This window comes from Perca fluviatilis, chromosome 17, assembly GCF_010015445.1.
Source record: "Perca fluviatilis chromosome 17, GENO_Pfluv_1.0, whole genome shotgun sequence".
NCBI lineage: Eukaryota > Metazoa > Chordata > Actinopteri > Perciformes > Percidae > Perca > Perca fluviatilis.
The window spans coordinates 33894305-33910371 of record NC_053128.1 but is presented as its reverse complement, the minus strand read 5'-3'; the positions used below and the strand labels follow the sequence as shown (position 1 = coordinate 33910371).

General features: G+C 39.0%; 2 protein-coding genes across 2 annotated transcripts; both read right to left on the bottom strand.

Moving 5' to 3' along the window:
* Positions 1 to 4209: 4209 nt before the first annotated feature.
* Positions 4210 to 11191, bottom strand: LOC120545095. The gene is made up of 9 exons (XM_039779085.1): positions 10728 to 11191; positions 9087 to 9427; positions 8841 to 8989; positions 8457 to 8553; positions 8086 to 8246; positions 7919 to 7985; positions 7642 to 7795; positions 7392 to 7522; positions 4210 to 7093 (listed from the first exon to the last, which is right to left on the bottom strand). Exons 2-9 carry the CDS (start codon positions 9417 to 9419, stop codon positions 6746 to 6748), a joined length of 1440 nt encoding a protein of 479 aa, XP_039635019.1. The 5' UTR covers positions 9420 to 9427; positions 10728 to 11191; the 3' UTR covers positions 4210 to 6745.
* Positions 11192 to 11314: 123 nt separating this feature from the next.
* On the bottom strand, positions 11315 to 15722 carry LOC120545260. The gene is made up of 7 exons (XM_039779449.1): positions 15710 to 15722; positions 12977 to 13169; positions 12638 to 12760; positions 12467 to 12502; positions 12230 to 12325; positions 12040 to 12111; positions 11315 to 11860 (listed from the first exon to the last, which is right to left on the bottom strand). The coding sequence occupies exons 2-7, from the start codon at positions 13164 to 13166 to the stop codon at positions 11667 to 11669; spliced, it is 711 nt and encodes a 236-aa protein (XP_039635383.1). The 5' UTR covers positions 13167 to 13169; positions 15710 to 15722; the 3' UTR covers positions 11315 to 11666.
* Between the last annotated feature and the right edge of the window lie 345 nt (positions 15723 to 16067).

Sequence of the window (16067 nt, the reverse complement as noted above, 5' to 3'; positions counted from 1 at the left end):
AGAGATGTGGTTTTGGGATACTTTTCTGGAATCGATTAAACAAACCTTTGAGGTGACCATTTGATAGCTACAATGACATACTTTCCCTGCACTTGTAGAACCCCCTCCTCTTTATCTTCCATGTCAAGTTTCTATGCATCTCATGATTACATTTCAGATAATTAAATTGCATTTATAATCTCCTCCATCATCTCCAGCTGCTCTATATGGGCAAATGACAGTGGAGACTCACTTAGATTTGAGATTTATCAATTTGGTAGGGGTGGTACGTTTCACAAAACCCACGGTTCGGTTCTAGACAATACGGTTTGCGCTTGTACGGTTCTTGTTATTTTTTCTTTAATCTTTAACACTCCAGAATATACTTCAGCATATAGCTAAAATTAGCATATTGAATATATGTTGCACAAAACATGCACACAGTGGCAGTTCTATATTGTTTTATTTCATCATAGGTAACATGAAATCCAAAATGTTCCCACACACCAAACTATAAACGACGCTGGAGCATCCTCCAGCTCGGGGCAGCCTTCCTTATCTCTCCCACCTGACATCTATGCAGGTGACGTGACCTGCAGCGGCACCCCACTCCACTTGAGGAGCGGTCGGCTCGGTGTCTCTCAAAATCTGACGAAAATCTTTTAAACTGACCTTTGTCGATCTGAAATGAAGACAGATTCAGCAACTGCATGGCCTATTTCTTGCTTAAAATGTTTTCAGAAACACGTTTCGGTGAACTATTTTAGTACAATATGAGATCGTATTCTGAACGAGCCGCCATGACAGTCTGTTTTGAAATTAGGGACCAGCCAGACCCATGTGACGAGATCGTCCAATCAGCTGCCATGGGTTGCATTTGTCACGCCCATCCCGCTCGTCATTTCCAGTAAGTGTTTTAACATAGGTGTTGAAAGTGGCCACTACGGCAGTAAGAGGTTAGTGCACATTAACAGTGTACTGACGAACCGTGCGGTACACACATGCTCCGAACCGAGACTAGAGAACCGAGCGGTTCGGGTGTTTTTTCATGAACCGTACCACCCCTACAATTTGCCCTTTTATGAAATATAAAAATGGCAGTCAATTCAACTCTAGAGCTCTTCCTGTTTTTCCACAGCTTACTTGTTTCAGACAGTGGCCTGATGAATAAAGTGTATAGTATAAGTTGGTTAACATATGTAACATCCTCTGTCGACTGGAAAACTGTGACAAGAAACATATCGTGTTATGTGTATTGTGCATGTTACATGTAGGGATCCTGTTATCTATCCTGTTAAATACCTGTCAAGAATTTTGTGGACACAATCCCTTACATCTTTCCCTCCAATTCTTGCAAGTTGCAAAACCTTTAAAAAGAGGGGGTATTATTTGTTATGTTAGAAAAACAATAACATATAACAAGTTTCACTGATATACCACAGAATAATATTAATAAATAGCATAAAATTACATCACTTCCAGATTGTGTCTTGCAAGTCATACCAGGGACTCAAAGGCTTGCTTGTCCTTCAGGCGTTCCTCCTGTCTGTCAAACTCCTCCATTGTCTCCAGTAGCTCTATATGGGCAGATGACAGGGGAGGCTCGCTTTTTCCCAGCCTTCTGACCTCCATGTGGATATCCACCAATTTAGTTAAGACTTTTTTCTGAAACTCTGAAAACAAAAAAGGACCACATATGTAAAATTCTCTTTGCCAGTTTAAACTGCTGGCAAGGAGCCAATAGGAAAATATAATACTGTTATCCTTAAACAGATGTACAAAGTTAAAGGGATACTTCACTGATTTAGCATTAAGCTTTGCATCAGTAGAAACCGGTAGTATTTTTGAATGACGGTGCTCACCTCCCTCGTGTCCCCCTGAGACCATATTTCTTTGTATTGTGGGTCTCAGATGACGCAAAATTCATCATTTAGCGTCATCTGAGGCATTTTTGCCCAGAGTCTGTGGACTACAGCCAGCACGTCTGCATGTTTTCAACCTGCCCATAGGGGGCTGGACTGTCGTCTTTACATGAAGCTTACCGAGTGTCAGCCATCTTCAAGCTTCGCTAAACCGGCTCTCTTTTCAGCAGAAAACTTTTACAATAATTATGAATATGCAGGACACTTTATTACCTACTGAATACTCGTCACACTAGGTGAGCTTCGCCTGCTACGGAGACCAGCACCTTAGCCTGCGGTGTCACTCGATGCCACTAGCGGGTAAGGGGACATCCTCAGAGGTGAAACGAAGAACGAGGGCAGAAGTATGAGCTAGCTAGGTGGAAAGCTAACGCTAGCCGGCCACCTGTTCCATCAATCCTGCTTGCAAGTGTCCGTTCATTAAACAAACTGGACTACATCCAACTTCAACGAAACTCCCAACGCGAGTTCAGAGACTGCTGTGTTTTTGTTGTTGTGGAAACATGGCAGTACGGTACACAACAACAGTGGTCATTGTGGACTATCCAGCTACCAGGCCTCTGTCGCCTGGTAAGACTAGCTAGTGGAGGTGGGCTGTGTCAATAATAAACAATAGTTTGGTTACATTTTCGGAAAAAGCAACATTTTTATTACCTACATTGCTTACAATATCATATCTCAAAAAAACTAAACATATTAAGTGCATTTAAGTGCCATATTACATTGATTTCAAATTATATCAACCTCAAACTAAGGCATACATTAAACATTACTTTAAGTTGTGCAACTTAACTTTCAGTTTCAACCTGAGACTGATCTGTATATAGGCCTATATGTAAATGTTAGTTGTACTCAACCTATTCATTTATATATTTGATTACAATGCTAAACAGCTGTTTGACTTATGCTATTAGATCATTGATCAGCTGTTTCTCTGCTGAGAGAGAGAGAGAGAGAGAGAGAGAGAGAGAGAAAGAAAAAGATGCACAATAATCAGCTGTTTTTCCAAAAGCGACAGTCAACAAGTCAGGTCTTTAGATCAAATTGTGGACACCACTACACATTATTGTCTTAGTTTTTGGTAGTTGTGTTTGGTGTAGTTACTTTCATCGTCAGGTCCGCTTCGTGGAATGGATGATTAAGTTAGACTCCATGTTTTCTGTTGATGCTAAAGCACTGACATTGCGCTATTATTGTGGTAAGCTAGTTCCATTTTGCAGTAGACACACTGTACAGAGTTTTTGTTTTAATTATGTTTGAACTGATTCCAAACTTTGGACACTTTCTGTCGTTTTCTCCAGCCTGTCTCTTCTTAGCCCCTCGCTATTTACGCTCTAGCATGTGTCGCCAGCGGCAGATTGACCAGCGTCTGGTGTGCGACAGTAATAATGCTCCGTGCGGAAACATCGTCCGTCAGCGATACAGCGTTGGTAACATTGATTTAACGAAGCTTTGAGGCAAGTCATTTTGCATAGAGGATCTTTTGTAATCAAATTATTCGAGGAATCGTTTCAGCCCTAGTTGACCGTCTCACTGTCTGTCTGTAAACTGTAGGCGTGGCTTTGGAGTAGACTCTAAAGCAGCGAAGCAAGTGCATTCTGGGATTTGGTGTTTCTCATCCACATGAGCCCAAAACACATTTTCTGGCTTTTCTCAGCCTAGAGGCCACCAATTTCCCAAAAAAGAAATAATAAAAAAAGAAAAAAAGAAGAAAACACATTTCTACTAGACAAGAAACCCAATAGATATATTCATCTTTCCAATGGTGAAATATCCCTTTAAACCATGTCCTGTTCAATTCATTTTTAGTGTTTTTTTCTGTAGTACTTACTTGCCATGGCCATTGGAAATCTTAAGTCCGTTTCCCTACACTCTTATAAAGGATGTGTCAAAATTAACACAAGCTGTGTTAATTTCCTACACATCAATGAGTTGTATTTGGGACAACACTTGTTATGTTAGTTTTGACACATTAAGTGTGTCAAGGATATTAACACACTTTCTGTGCAAGATAGATTAACACATAGATGTGTATTAATGTGTAAATACTAACACAGTTATGTGTTTACGTGAAATATTGTGCAATTATTAGCACATTCATGTATTGTGAAAAGTTACAGTAATCAGAAATGTCATACAAAACAAGCATGTTATTCTACACAGAATTAAATCAAATGAATATGCCACTAATTATTTTGAGAAATTTATTTTTCTAAACATCTTGACATTTAGTCAACATTACATTTTGAATTCAATAGACACAAAACATCAAGACTACAAAATATACATCTTGGAATCTGATTTCCCCTTGAGATTTAGTCAACATTTCATAAAACAAAACATCAGCACAAAAGTGCATATCTTGGGTTGATATAAATCTCATTTTCCCTAAAACCTGTATAAAAATCAAGCGGTCTAAAATCAGACAAATCACAAGGAATCCTTATAAGTTTGAACTCATCAACTCTTTCAACAGCATAAGCATACATGTGGTCATCAAAAAAGTTCACATTTACAACCCGTACAAAAGCTAGAGCAGTGCCTTTGTCTACCTGTGGGAGAAGATGAACTATTTCTCCTAAGGCTGGTTCATCAGTGTCTGCTGACATTACAACAACTGTCGCTGTTCTGTATGTCTGTCCATACAATGTCACCATGTGTGAAACGCACATCATTTCTGAAAAGTCCTCATTAAGTGTTGACCTGAGATGATCAATCAAGTGTTCACCATTGTCTAGGGATCTGAGAATAACTGCAAAAGCATTTGTGACGCACATTTTGTTACCCAGTGGTTGTCCGGATCTCCAGCAATGCATTTGCTGAACCTGGTTTTTGTAGGCCAGTGTCTTTGATATATTCTTAAAATTGCAGACAACATGTGCTTGTCTTTTCAGAGGGTTGTGTTTCGCTTCAAACCGCATACACCATAGTTTGATAGTGGTCCAAATAAAACCATCATGCTAGGATAATGTGTCATAAAATGGTGTTTAGGGATCAGTTTTATGTCTGGGTAGATTTCTTTGAACATTTTATGATGGTCTATAATAAGCTGCTTTAAATACACAGCAAGTCCAGTTGTTACAATAGGTGCAAAAATTATGCTGCATATTTCACGAAGCAATACAAATAATTGCCAGTGTAGGCTCTCTGGATTCACCAGGTCTCCAAGTAGGAAAGGTAAGACTTGTATAAGACACCACATTTGTGCTGCAGTCTGTCTAATTGCAGTCTCAGATGTCCTCAAATTGAGGATGACACTGGGTTTGTTTTTTTCATTTGAATACCCATAATCAAAGCTGACTATTCTTTCATTTAATTGTTCCAGGTTCAAAAGCTTTTCCTCATAAATGTATTGTCGAAGTAGTAGTTTGACCTCTAAAGGTGCAACTCCTTCGAGGACATCGTGCATTATGTCAACACCCACATTTTCGGTTACATGAAAGTACTGTAGAATATTCAAGCATGAATCTTCTTTGATTCCTGTCACAGTTCCATCATTTAAAGCAACATGGTGCTGGTAATTGTCTCGGTTTCGTCTTTCAAAGTTGTTTTCATCAAATACCATTTGTGAGATATTCTTATGAACCATGCAAATATGGCAGAACTTGTTGGCAGAAAAGCTTTCCAAATAACCACATAATGAATGAATTGCTAAATTGTCACCTGTTAACAGACATACTGTTCCAAACAGCAAGTGCAATTCTCCTTTTATGTCAATCTCTATACCATGACATTCCAGTAAACTAATGTCATCCAGGAGTGGTTCAAGTATCTTTCCAAAACCATAGGTTTCTCGGTCAATGGAATTGAACAGAAGGCAGAGATGGATATTTGCTAAGCTTGAGTTGTACTGAGGTGGCAGGTTTCTTAAAGAGAAATACACAGCCCCCATTTTATGAATCTTTGTTTTTGACCCCAGAGGATTTGTGGTTTCCACATCATCAAAGTAAAGTTGAATCTGTAGTGCATTTGGATGTCTTTTGTACAAGTCATGACTGGCAAAGTGAGCACCGTCACAGTAATCCCGCATCTTTCCATCTGTACTCTTGTGAGATTGCAAATACAAGGTCTGCATTTTCTCATTGCAAAATATAAATTTCAGTGTCTCAAGTATGGAAATATACTGAAAGGTATTAGCTGTTAGTGATTGTTTGACTAATCCATGTCTTTTTGTGGTGTCAGCTCTATGGCCTAGGAAGATTTCCGTTGGCTTCACAAGAGAATACTTATTTTCAAAATATTTTGTCATTTTATAGGGGGTGTCCAAATCGTTAAATACATTTCGCGCACTTTCAAAGTCTTTCATTAATAAAACAACATCCTCATTGTCTTGTGGTAGTGAATAAGTCCTTAGCAATGAAGTGGTAGATGCTTGAAGGCTATCTACTGTCCTGTCCAATAGTTCTTTGGTGCAAGTAACACTCCTTTGGACATCACTTAAAGTTGCATTTGAAGCAGAGTACATTTGTGCGACAAAAGTTGCTGCATAGCTACTTAGTTCTGCACCTTTAGATTTAGATGAAGACAAGTCTGTCTCTACATCAATGTCCCTATCTGATATTGCAGTGTCTGGTGTCACATCTGTTTCATGGATGGTTGCATTGTCTAAAGTCTGGTTAGACAAACTGCTTGCGCAAGTGTCGCCAGATAAATGCTCCCTTGAAAGATGCCTTGAGTAGGAATTCAGATTATGGTAAGTCCTCTGGCAGCCATTTTGACTGCAAATAATGGTATAGTCCTGACTGTCAGATAAAGAGTGCACTACACGTAGATGCCAGCGAAGTTTCCTGATCTCACTGGAAACTGGCTGTTTACATACGGGGCAACAATACATGCTAGTTAAGTTAGGCCAAAACCTGAAGCTTTCCAATGAGTTCCATCACTTTGGATCGTCTCGCTGTCTTAGACACTGGCAAGTCATAGATATGCTCGAGAAATATGAAAACTGAAGTAAGCTGAGTAGGATAAGCAACATTGCATACCCAAAAAAACTTGAACAGCTTATCCAGGGCACAGGTTAGGCTGTCACCATGCAGTGGAATGGCAACCTTGTCACTTCTGGCAACAATGACAAACTGGCGTGCTTGGCTGGACAGATGACCGATGCACACTAACTGTGGCTGATGGCTCTGCTGAGGGGGCCTCAAGGATCCATCATCAACATCACAAAGGGAGGGGATGCTGGTCCCGTGCTTAAAAAAAGTAAACAAACACATTTCAAGACTGAAAAACATCAAGGAGCTAACATAAGATGACAGTGTTAAACAATGCAACATATGCATTTAATTAAGGTTAAGAGAGATCCTAGGACAATTGGAGAAAAAGAATTCTACTGATGTTGACAGATTATAAATCTGCAAAAATAGAAATATCCTACATATTTGTCAAATTGTTTCAGTTCTAGTAGTCCAGCTATGATCTTTTAAAATAAGATAATTGTAATGTATGATTTTGGGAGAGATTACCAAACTTTTGTGTAAGTATACATACCTGCACAAAGTTCAGTAGGTATGACACAGCTGACTTCACACTACATCGGCTTGAGGCCACTGGACCTCTTCCTGAAGCCGTTGGTGGAAGCAGGTGAGTAAGAACTTGCAGCATACTGTAGCAAAGCTCATCTTTTCAAAAACAGCACAGGGAAAAGGGTTACTATATTTAGAATGATTACATTTAGTTGATAATTAATATAAGTACGACAAACTAGGACAGCAAGGAAGTAATAAAATGTACTACTTACCATCATTCTGGTTTCCAGTTTGATCCAACAAGGAGGACACTCCACCCTTCTCCAAAATGGCAATCTGCTTCAGTTTTGGGATAATGGACGACTCCCACCTCCTTATGAACATCTCTGCCTTCCCATCGAACAATCTTCCAAACTCCACATCTAGCTGGCATACGAAACAGCAACCACATGTAAATTTTTTTTTTACTTTAATTTTAGATTGTTGACCACGTTCAAGGTCCATTTCAAAGCTCATATCTTTGAACACTTGGGAAAAGATCAGTCTTACCAGGCTTGGGATGTCTATGAAACGGGGGTACTGTTGGACTATGTCTGCAACCGTAGGTGACTGGGTGCTGATCCAATTTCGTGCGGTGGCTGAAAGTCTTTTCCATTGCGGTCTTAATTGGGCCCATATTCTCAGGTGATGGCTTCATTCTTTTAATGACCGTCAACCACTCGCTTGGGCTCGTCCTCTGAAGGCTGAGCTGCTGTTGCTGCTCCACAAGGCATCCTTCTCTTCTGTAGCGCGCTGGCTCTCCTCCAGATTCCGTCTGATATTTCGTAACTTCATTTCTATGAAGCCCTTTATGTGATACAGGATCATAGAAATGTTCCTACAAAAAAAAAAAAAAAAGAGTAACAAAATAACTACATTTAAAAAACTTTGATAATTTCTCCTAGTAGCATTCAAAAAACTTTGTGTAATATATGAAATTACTAACTGCAAAGCAAAAAATGTAGTTCACTGGTTTAATTAAGCAATATGTAGTACCTTTATAGGTACTATTTTTACTCAGCATGTTTAATAATGTATAAATACTTACAAATCCTTTACCCTCTCCAGACACCATCACATTCAGTGATGGGAAGAGTGTGGTTAACGATTTAGCCAAATGTAGTTTCTCTGCTGTAGAGGGGTAACTGGAGAGCAAAACAAATAAAATGTCATGCCCTTCACAAATTTAATGCCTAAATATTCACTGTATATATTGCTTTATACTTTTCGTAATGTATATCTGTTCATATTGCATATTATGCAACACAGTGTTGTCTAATAATAATAATAATAATAATAATAATAATAATAGGGGAATAGAGAACATACTATAGTTTTTTTTAATCCACCTGTGCTCAGACCTGAAAGCTTACAAAGTAGATACTTTGACTTAGAAATTAAATAAAAAAGTATATTAGTCTTTCCAACTTACAATCCATGTTTCTCTACAAGGTCACAGACACTTAATTTGACAAGCTTCTTTCTGCTGTTGGTGGATAGTGTGCCTGTATGTTGATGTTCAGTCAGTACGTCTGGAGCCTTTGTTTCCAGAAGAGATTTTAGCTGTGCAGCCATGTCATTCTACAAAACACAAGAACAAACAAGTGGATTATGTCAGCTACAGTTTGCTAGGTTAAAAAAATAAAGAAAAAGTATGGAAGTCACTGAAAATGGTCACCTTTTCGATTTCCACATGTGGTCTTTGAACCTCCATAAACTCCAGCTGGACCACTGTCGCAACCCTTACTTGGAACTTGTCGTAGTCCTTAACATCTGTACTTGTGTCACAGTCAACGTAGTCTTGGAAGTCATTGTTGTACTTGAGAAACCTTTCTAATTGCACTGAATGTGAAAACTCTGAGTGACAGGCCTGCAAAAGCTGTGAGGCATCTGCAACAGTAAAAAGTTTCTTGCATGTTTCAGTGCCATCTTTATAAATGGCTACAAGCACTCTCTTTGCCAGTGGTCCAGGGTCTGGTGGTGGATAAGTGTCCTTTTCAGAAGACTCCATTTGGGCCACTGCAAAGACAAAAAAAAAGAAAAAGGCATAAATACATAGTTTACAGGAAGAACTTCATAGCAACAAGTCCCTTTAAAACTAGAAGGCAGGAGGTCTGAATTATGAGATGAAAAACAAATTTAGCTTCACTTTCTTATGTATAAAATGATGATGAAGAATGATGACTTGCATATCATTTAGAATTTTACTATTACATTAACGTTGGTTGAATAAAAAATATTTTTTTTACTTAATCTTGCATAAGTAATAAACTTGACTTGAATCAAATTTAACTTATAATATTGTGATATATCAAATTCAACAAGTTTGTGACAGTTCTATACTATAAAATAACCAGTGATTTGTTACTTACTGACAAGTCTGGCAACAATGCATTATTATTCTGTTATTTTCTAGAATTTCGACGACTCATAGCACATTTACAAGATGGCGGCGGCAAAGACACACTGCACTTGCTTAAATGTGTCATATGATGGCACATGGTCAGAAGCACGTCTGACATATTTCCCCCTTATCCATTTTCAAGAGGTTAAATATTACATCTGGCCTAATTTATATATATATATATATTTTTTTAAACTGCACCAATAATCTCATCCAATAGCAAGCAAAATTATTCTAGCACGGTTTAAAAAAACGCCATAACGCTGATGTACATAATGGGCAAGGCAGCCAAACAAGAAAGTCATGGCGCGATTTTCAATTTCAATATCAACTGCCCCAACAAAGCAAAATGTGAAGTTTATTCCACACGGATAAAATTTAACAGATTAAAATACAAGTCAACTCTTTTATCAAAAGGCTTTAATCTTCATGACGACTTTTCAAAGGTTTTGCTAGCTAGTTGCTGGAGCACAGACATAACATCCTTGGCTAGCTAGCTATATTCAATAATATTAGATATGTTAGCTATCAAAGCTTAACATTTTTGGTATCATTTCCAGCACATTAATATAAAGCACTGTAGCGGATATGGCTTTCTGTCGGCCAAAATTGACTTTGCTAACGTAACATAACTTAAGACAGCTGTGTTAAGTTAGCATGTCAGTCAAGAGAAATATCAACCTAATGTTAAATACTAAAACTCTCCCCCGCCTGCATGTAGCTAAATGAGTCAGAGCTAGCTAACGTTAACGGTTAGCTTAAACTTCGTATATTAATGGTAACTTACATAGCATTCACTGCAGCCATTAACCTTATGCTTCGGGGCCAAGTCGACATTTTAATATTGAATATTCACTTCCAAACATCATACTGCTATGAATGATCACGTTAAAAGCAAAATAACATATATTTTACCTGTTCATCAGTTCTGCTGCTCCTGAAGCTGTCGGTTAATCCCAGAACAAAGAGTTTGTCTCAGCACAAGCGGGAACTACTATGGCTACGCCAAGACCCGCCCTTCAATCACTACTATTTGCCAGGCGTCCATGCTCGAGGTGAAATGCCTAACCCCAACCAATCGAGCTGCTTCGTAGGGCGGGTCTTGGCGTGGCCATAGCAGGATTAGCAAGCGGGAGAGATAAATCAAATGAACGAGGGCAGACATACGCAACGTGATTGGCCAATAATGTAACACATTCTGGTGTGTTAAAGATGGTGCCACTTGCAACACATTATTTGCAGAAACCAACGCAAAATGTGTTATTTTATGATTTACACATGTATTGTGTCACAAAAACAACACATCTTTCTTAAGAGTGTACGAGGCCCTGTACTGGATTCATGTGCAGAGGACCTGTTACTCTGCTCTGAGAAAGACCTCCCAGTGTATCTTGAAAGTGGCGTTTGAACACTTTTGTCATCTGAAAAGACAAATTTTGTCAAATATTACTTTGTTGCTCGTAATAGTGGATATAGCTCTTGTAGCAAGTTGTGTGCCCATATGATTAATTAAGTTCAGAAGTCGGCGCAAAGGGATCTATGTACTCTTGGCCATGATGATACTTTATATAGAATAAATTGAGTGGTCAGTCATGAAGCTCAGAATGCTAAATACAAAACCAGTTGTTCAAAATATGCACTATAACATGGCCGTTACTTTAGAACATTTACACTCTTGCCACTGTGAATTGCATTCGGAGGAATACCGTTTTTAGACAAATCTCTGTGCCTGGACTGCTTGTCGTGTCCCATCTGGTCGCTGTGCCTGGCCCGCTTTCTGTGTTGGTACAGTTTGCTTTGCTGAGACCCGTTGCTGTGCCTGGACCCGTCACTGTGTCTGGACCGCTTCCTGTGTCAGTACCGGTCGCTGTGCCTGGACCCGTCGCTGTGCCTGGACCGCTTTCTGTGTCGGTACCGGTCGCTGTGCCTGGACCCGTCACTGTGTCGGTATGGGTTGCTGTGCTGGGACCCGTCGCTGTGGCTGGACTGGTGACTGGGCTCAACACCCCTCGACTGGCTGGCTTGGTTTACATTTGAATGTCCAGAGTCTGAAAAACAAAACATTGAGTTAATTTACAATTAAATGCAGGTTCATGTAAATACAGAAGACATACAGAAGAAATATGCTCTAATATTTCACTGGGATTTACACATAATGTGGTTGATTAAATTGTGCTTAATATGATTTGGTATTCAAGGTGACTGGTTTAATGTGATGATTACTCACTGCCTGTGGACCTGTCCCTGGACCCAGCACCCTGCACTTGGTGAGACCTGGCTGAATTTGAACGTCCAATGTCTAAAAATTAGCACATGTAAATTATTAACAATCATTTTGTAACCACCTTTATGTTATAATTATGCAAGAAAAATTATGCAAGAAAAATTATGCAAGAAATGGTATCAAAAGTGGATACCAGTGAACGTTTTGTTAAATCCAGCAGACTCAATCTGGATGGACTTAGTCACCTTTGTTGGTGGAATGGGAAAGGAGGGCGCCTTGACAATTGCATCTAGACAGATACAGTATATACAATAAATGGAAGTACCAGTCATAAAAATAATGAGCATTAACTTTGTAATCTTTTGCAAAACATTGCAATTCTATAAGAACTATATAGGTGTGTAATGTTAATAGCTTGGGAAACCACTACCAGTCACGTTTTCTTCTGCCTCCAACTCGTCAGATTCTGTAATTGTACAAATTAACATTTTAAAACATTATTAGTTTTAAAAAAGTGACCTAAAACGTGAGGGCCCCATATAGATTCAGTGTATAGACTTTGATTCTCAAGACAGATTCAACAATTATCGTAGAAGCATACCAAGAACATAGTCCTCAAACTTGCGTTGGGTCTTTTTCCTCCTTCCTCTTACTTCCTCATTTTCCTGCTCTTCCTCCTCGACATAGCTTGTCATGTCGTAATCATCGCATTCACAAATGTTTACTGTAAGGTTAAAGACACAGACATTACAATAAAAAAGACCATACTACTAGCATTTTGACTAAGGGTGCTCATCCAATACAGCTTCCATCAATCGGCCCCAAAAATCCTGATTGGAGCGCACCTTTTTTTGACTTGGTTTTTGTAATTTGGCTGCCTTACAATTTTTATTTTGTCAAAAGACTAATGAACCTTATTAGATAATTTACAAAAACTTACCGGAAGTCATTTTACGTTTCACCAAGGTGAATGTCATCCAGTCATCCTGAGGGGGGTGTTTATTGAGGAAAGCTGCCTTTTCCCCTTTTTTTGGCCATCTAATGGTTTTGTTGTCAACATCAATCCAGTTGTCTGGGGCAGTTCCCTCCACTTCCTTGCCATGCTCCACCCACACAGCCCTGGCATACATGATCTGGTAAGTAAAGGCACATTCATAAAGTGTTAGCACGTTTCCACACTACTTATCTATGAAACTGCTACAAACAAACACAAATGCCACCAGAAATTCAATTTGAAAATGACTCACAAAAGATAATTTAAAGTAATTTTTGTGTAATAAAAAAATCTAAATTTTACTGAGCTGAGCGTTCAACCCAACACCCTCTGCACCGGCCCGCCCCACACCGCATCACTGTAAGTCAGTTATGACAAAATAGTGAATGGTACATCTAGATAGAGGTTAATTAACATAAAAATGCCAACCTTTAAATTCTGTGTTCTATACCATGGAGGAGAGGTATGAGGACAGGGAGGCAGGCCACCTTGCGGAACAGATCAGTTTCAAGCAGTTGTTGTCTTTTCATCCCGCCTTGTCGATTTGTTGTGTACACTATATTTAGCAGTTTTGAGCTGCATGGCTTTTCAAACAACGCTGATGTGTAACGCTGGTGCAGGACATCGCAAAACACAATCCCATCCCTTCTTTCTCTGATAAAAGCAAATCTTTCATCTCGCAAGAGAAAACAACTGTCCTTTTCTTTTGTAGAAACAAACATTTGGGGTCGTGCTTCAGGCTGTGTTTTGCACTTGTTGGCATTTGCATATTCAATCTCTGATAATCGCCTGGTCACCTGTGCTAGGGGATTTTTCCCACTCCGTACATGTTTCTTGATTTGTTGGAGATGGTTTTCAAAAGGAAAACTGGAAATATCATTCAATGAGCAATTGAAGTGGCGGACATCCTCATGAAGGTGAATCAGTCCATGTACATTGTACACTGAAAAATACTTTCCGTGTACAGCGCACAGCGCATGACAAAGTGTGAGATAAGTTCATGGGCATATTGAAGGTATGCATTGCGAGTGCTCTCATCGGACTCCAACATAATTGACATGGCTACTGTCAAGGACAGAAAATGGTAGTATCTTTCAGGAGATAAGACATTCTTCAGTACAACTGGTCCTGTATACAACAAAAACTGCCGAAATTCTGTGGCCTTCCACCTGTCCAGCTCTTCTAGACCGCGGGGCTGTCGAGCAAATTCACTAGGCATTTTTCCTCTTAGTCCATTTAGCTTTTGCGATATTTCTTCCTTTTGTCTTGCAGATAAGCGGCAAAGTGTGGGGCCCCGAGTCAAGAATATTAGCATCCGTCGAACTACTCCCAAGTTTACCATATGCATATAGTCCAACACAAATGAGCTAACACAAGACATTCCTGCAGCAATGAATGGGCTGGCACCAGTTTGATGGTTCTTGTACTCTACTGCGCTGAAAGCTTCATCTGTTTGCAAGGTGCATCCCTGTTCATTGAATACCACTCTTCTTTGGACATAAGCACCTTTGGTGATGCACCTCTCACAACTGTGATAAGCATTATGATTCTTAATGCACTTCAGATAAGCTCTTGCTGGTGCGTCACAGATGAATGCTTGAATATGAACCGTGTAGGTCTTCTCTTCATGAATCATCCCATTTTCTGTGAGATGTTTACACTCCTTCAAATAGTCATCAAGATATTCTTCAAGAGGATACGGTTTCTTGTCCCCACAAAAGAGAGCAACCACAAATGGCTCAAGGTTGTGAAACTTTGCCAGTATTGGCCAGAACTGGACTTTGCTGCTTTTGAAGAGTGGGACACCATCAATATTAATGCTGAGGTTTATCGAGTCGTGATCATGTTTGAAAGACATTGTCTGACTTAGTAAATGACAAATCCCCTTTTCTAACCCATAATAAATGTATTGCCCACCACATTTTGGCTCAGATCCTACAGCTCGTGGTGTAACAAGGAGTGTTCTTGCATCCTTAAGGTAGCAGATGTCCTTGCTTTCTTAATATTGCCAATAATTCATTTAAGGATCTTTGTGTGGTTTTGTTCCTTGTAGACCATTGTCTTAAGTTCTCTTCTAATTCGGGAACATCCAATTCAGCATCACCGTTTAGAACTTCTTTTTCTGACTCAGAAGACACATACTCCACATCAGTGTCAAAGTCTGATTCATCGGTTGTTGAACTGTCAGCTGAATGAATATATTCAAAACTGCTCGCACTGTCAGCCTGGTTATGTAAGCCACAGGTTGATCTATCAGTCACTGATCTCTGACTTTCATGGTCATCATCACTGTCAGAATGCAGGAACTGATCCATTTCTGCCTTCCTTTTGCGCCATTCTTTTAAATAAGCCATCTGTAATACATAGTTTAATCATGAATTTGATTCAGAAATGTGCTTCCTCATAATAAAATGTTTTGGTATGAACAGTTCTCAAAGCTAAATATGTATGAATAGAATGTCACTGAAAGAGTCATGCATTATTCAAGGTTTATGTGATGTAGTTGGGCTATAAATTTAATTGATTTTACTTTTTTATTTCAAGTTATAACCCAAATGTCATCAGTACTTTTTGGTGTAATGATTAAGATGGGTTTGTGCTCACACCAAACTAGTTCCTATTACATTCAATTTAGTTTAACATAAAAAAAAAACGTGTTTTGCTTGAACAGAAACTTACCTCTTTTTTATCTTTATTGCTTCAACCTGAAAGAGATAAAAGAATTCCAAATTACAAAACTATATCATATACAGAAATATACAGATCAAGGGCCGTATTCACAAAACACATTCATTCCAATAGTAGATCTTAACTTGCCGATTTAGGAGGAAATCTTAAAAATATTTTGCATGTCAGTACAAATTTTAGGACTCCTAAATGTTTGCTCGATTTCAGAAAGCATTTAAGCGCTAAAACTAGCTCAGGGATCCAGACTAACTCTTTTTACTTGGAGCGTTGTATCCCCTTAATTTTTTTAGTAGCACAAGCAGAACATTTAAGGGAACACCTTAAATCAACATGCAATGCACTTTCACAA